This window comes from Alexandromys fortis, unplaced genomic scaffold (assembly GCF_014885135.2).
Source record: "Alexandromys fortis isolate MF-2015 unplaced genomic scaffold, M_Fortis_MF-2015_v1.1 scaffold_25, whole genome shotgun sequence".
In the NCBI taxonomy this organism is placed as follows: domain Eukaryota; kingdom Metazoa; phylum Chordata; class Mammalia; order Rodentia; family Cricetidae; genus Alexandromys; species Alexandromys fortis.
In genome coordinates this window covers 4,070,175-4,074,008 of record NW_026067904.1, presented here as the reverse complement: position 1 = coordinate 4,074,008, position 3,834 = coordinate 4,070,175, and the positions used below count along the sequence as shown (strand labels likewise).

General features: G+C 45.4%; 1 protein-coding gene across 1 annotated transcript in view; it reads left to right on the top strand.

Annotated features, from left to right (window-relative positions):
• The first annotated feature begins 1,625 nt into the window (after positions 1-1,625).
• Polr2d (RNA polymerase II subunit D) overlaps positions 1,626-3,834 on the top strand; it is a 7,360-nt gene continuing 5,151 nt past the window's right edge. Inside the window, exons 1-2 of the mRNA XM_050135108.1 lie at positions 1,626-1,755; positions 2,357-2,537. Coding sequence (XP_049991065.1) covers positions 1,683-1,755; positions 2,357-2,537 — 254 coding nt within the window. The 5' untranslated portion in view covers positions 1,626-1,682. The remainder of the gene's footprint in view (positions 1,756-2,356; positions 2,538-3,834) is intronic.

Sequence of the window (3,834 nt, the reverse complement as noted above, 5' to 3'; positions counted from 1 at the left end):
TCAACCCATTTTTTAAAGATTTATTTATCATGTATACAGCGTTTTTTCCGCATGTATGCCTGCATACCAGAAGAGCACACCAGATCTCATTACAGTTGGTCGTGAGTCACCATGTGGTTGCTAGGAACTGAACTGAGAACCTCTGGAAGAGTAGCTAGTACTCTTAACCTCTGAACCATCTAGCCAGCCCCATTTTTTTGTTCTCTTGAGACAGGGTTTCTCTGTGTAGCACTGGCTGTCCTGGAACTTGCCCTGTAGACCAAGTTGATCTCAAAATCACAGAGATCAACCTGTCTCTGCCTCCCAAGAGCTGGGATTAAAAGTGTATGCCACCACCTTCCAGTTTTCAATCATTTTTTAAAAAAGATTTACTTAGATGGGCGGTGGTGGCGCATGTCTTTAATCCCAGCACTTGGGAGGCAGAGGCAGGAGGATCTCTGAGTTCAAGACTAGCCTGGTCTACAAGAGCTAGTTCCAGGACAGGCTCCAAAACCACAGGAAAACTCTGATTCGAAAAACCAAAAAAAAAAAAAAATTTACTTTGAGTCAGGTGGTGGTGATAGCCCCAGCCCTTGGGAGATAGAAGCAGATCTCTGTGAGTTTAAGGCCAGCCTGGTCTACAGAGTGAGTTTCAGGACAGTCAAGGTGGTTACACAGAGAAACTCTGTCTTGAAAAACAAACCATCAGTGTTCTTAACCACAAAGCCATCTCTCCAACCCTTTCAATCCATTTTTTTTTATTATGTTAGCAGAGTTTACTATTGTTACTAATGTCCCAAGTACTGGGAAAGATTTTTTCCTCATTGTTCATTGTACAAACTTTTTTCTCTTGTATTGAAAACAGCATCACTTTTCATTTAAATTTCTACTATCATTCAAATGTCCCAACAGACATACTAGAAGATTCTCAATATTAGTTTACCTGCTCAGAATTATTAAGTACGCTAGAAACAATTAACCGCCCTCCCACCCCATTTTGCAACAGGGTGGTATGTAGCCTAAGCTGGCATGGAACCATGGAATTTGCTATATAGTCAAAGCTCTTCTTGAACGTTGTTTTTGTATGTTTGTTTTTGAGACAGGGTCTCACTCTGTGGCCCTGGCTGGTCTGGAACTGTCACTACGTAGACTAGGCTGTCCTTGGACTCACAGATCCTCTCGTCTACCTCCCAACTGTTGGGATTAAAGGCATCTGCCACTACTCACCGCTCACCTTCAACTCCTTATCCTCTTGCCCAGCAATTAAATCACTGAAAGACATTCCAGTATGTTTTTGTAGTCACCTACCCAGATCCCATCATTCCTTGGGACAGCCACTTAGCTCAATCCTGCACTTCTCTTAATCCTTTTCTCCTGAAACGGTTTTTACTGCAAGGGCGTACTGGAGAAAATAAATAGTTCATCTCCAAGCCGACAGTACAGAACCGCAGCTAACGACCGGGAACCACCAGGACTGCGACCTGAGAGCGCTCCTCGCGCGGCGAGCCTAGACTCGTGGGTTCCGCGCGTGGTTTGCCCGCCCGACCTATTCGTCCCGGCCCACTCCGCTTCCTCAGGGCCCGCCCATTCCACCTGGCCCCGCCCCTGAACCGGATTGGATCTTTTCCTAGGTATAGGGTGTTAGTCCCGCGCTGTCGGCTTCCGTTTCCGGCGGTGTGTCCGCGGCGGTACATCCTAAAACAATGGCGGCCGGCGGCAGTGATCCTCGGGCTGGAGACGTAGAAGAAGATGCCTCTCAACTCATCTTTCCGAAAGGTGGGACCCGGGACAGCTCGACCCCGAGGTGACATGGTCCTTGTTATAGTCGTTATTCGCTCCCTGGTTAGCCCTGGCACGGCTTACGATTGCGAAGGGATACGCACAGGTCAGCGTGGCACAGATGAACCTTGGCATAGTTTATTTAGTTAATTCCTTGGAGAAAGGTTCTATTTAGTAGATTCCACGCTCGGGTTTTTGGAATCGTGGACATCCATATACCCTACTCTTTTTTTGTTTTGTTTTGTTTTTTCGAGACAAGGTTTCTCTGTAGCTTTGGAGCCTGTCCTGGAACTAGCTCTTGTAGACCAGGGTGACCTCGAATTCACAGAGATCCGCCTGCCTCTGCCTCCCGAGAACTGGGATTAAAGGCGTGCGCCACCACCTCCTAATCATCTCTCCAGCTCTCTCGTTTGGTTTGGTGATTGTTTGTTTGTTCATTTGGTTTTGAGTCTTTGTATTTCTGACTGTCCTGAAGCTCGCTAGTGTGTAGACCCAGCTGGCCCCAATCTCAGAGATCCACCTGCCTCTGTCTCCCAAGTGCTGGGACTAAAGGTGTGCTTTTTGAACGAGTTCTTTGAGTTCACACTTGCTCTTGCAGAGTTTGAGACAGCGGAGACACTCCTGAACTCTGAAGTTCACATGCTTCTGGAGCATCGAAAGCAGCAGAATGAGAGCGCCGAGGATGAGCAGGAGCTCTCCGAGGTCTTCATGAAAACCCTGAACTATACAGCCCGATTCAGTCGTTTCAAAAATAGAGAGACCATTGCCAGTGTTCGTAGGTGAGTACCAAAAATAAGTTAAAAGACAAAATTTACTTGTGTATGTGTTATGAGGTGTCTCTCTCTCTCTCTCTCTCTCTTTCTTTCTTTTTTCTTCGAGACAAGGTTTCTCAGTGTAATAGCCCTGGCTGTCGGTCCTGAAACTCGCTTATAGACCAGGCTGGCTTCATACTCACAGAGATCCTCTTGCCTCTGTGTTGGGATCAAAGGCCTGCGCTACCACACCACACCTGACTTGCCAGATTGTATGTCTGTGCGCCATGCAATGCCCACAGAAGCCAGACAGGGTATCAGATCCCCAGGACTGGAACTGCAGTTGTGAGTGGCCGTGTGGGTGCTGGAAGTCAGAACCCAGGATCTCTGGAAGAGCATCCAGGGCTCTTAACTGCTGAGCTATCTCTCCAGCCCTACCTAAAAGTTTTATTAATATAGATTCTCATGAGAGGTAGAGGCAATAGGATCAGGGAGTTCAAGGTAATCCTTAGCTGAGTAGTGGGTTCAAAACCATCCTTGACTCCTTGAGACCCTTTCTTCAAAACACAAACAAAAATGGGGCTAGTGAAATGGCTCCGTGGGTAAAAAGTGTCTTCTAGTCTGATGGTGGTAGGGCAGCCTTTCAGTCCTCAGAAGACAGAGGTAAGCAGATCTCTGAGTTTATGCCCAGCCTTGTCTAAGAGTTCCAAGACAGCCAGGGCTACACAGAGAAGAATCCCTGTTTGGAAAAACTAAAAAAAAAAAAAAAAGTGCTTTCTGTGTAAGCCTTATGACTTTAGCTGTAAAAAGCCAGATGTACCAGAAGCTCTGAAAAAGAATTCCCAAAAGTTCTCTGATTATGCATGTTCTCTCTCTCTCTCTCTCTCTCTCTCTCTCTCTCTGTCTTACACACACACACACACACACACACACACACACACACAGAGTTAAGTAAATAAACCATATACAAACACATTGAAGAAAACCAGAGCCAGGTGTGGTCGCACATGCCTTTAATTCCAGAATTGGGAGACAGAGACAGGAGAATCTCTGTGAGCTTGAGTGTTTGAGTCGAGGCTACTATTCTACATAGCAAGTTCCAGGACTAGGTAGGCAGAACCTGTCTCAAAAAAAAAAAAGGAGGGGGGTAATTGGAGGCTTGAAGTCCCATCAAAATCTTTGCTGATATGCATGGACAAACTTTCATTTAATCACTTATGTTAAAGATTATTTTTATTTTTTGTTTATATTTTACAATTTTAAGTATATGAGTGTTTTGCCTGCATGTGTAGTTTTTTTTTTTTTTTTTTTTTTTTTTTTTTTT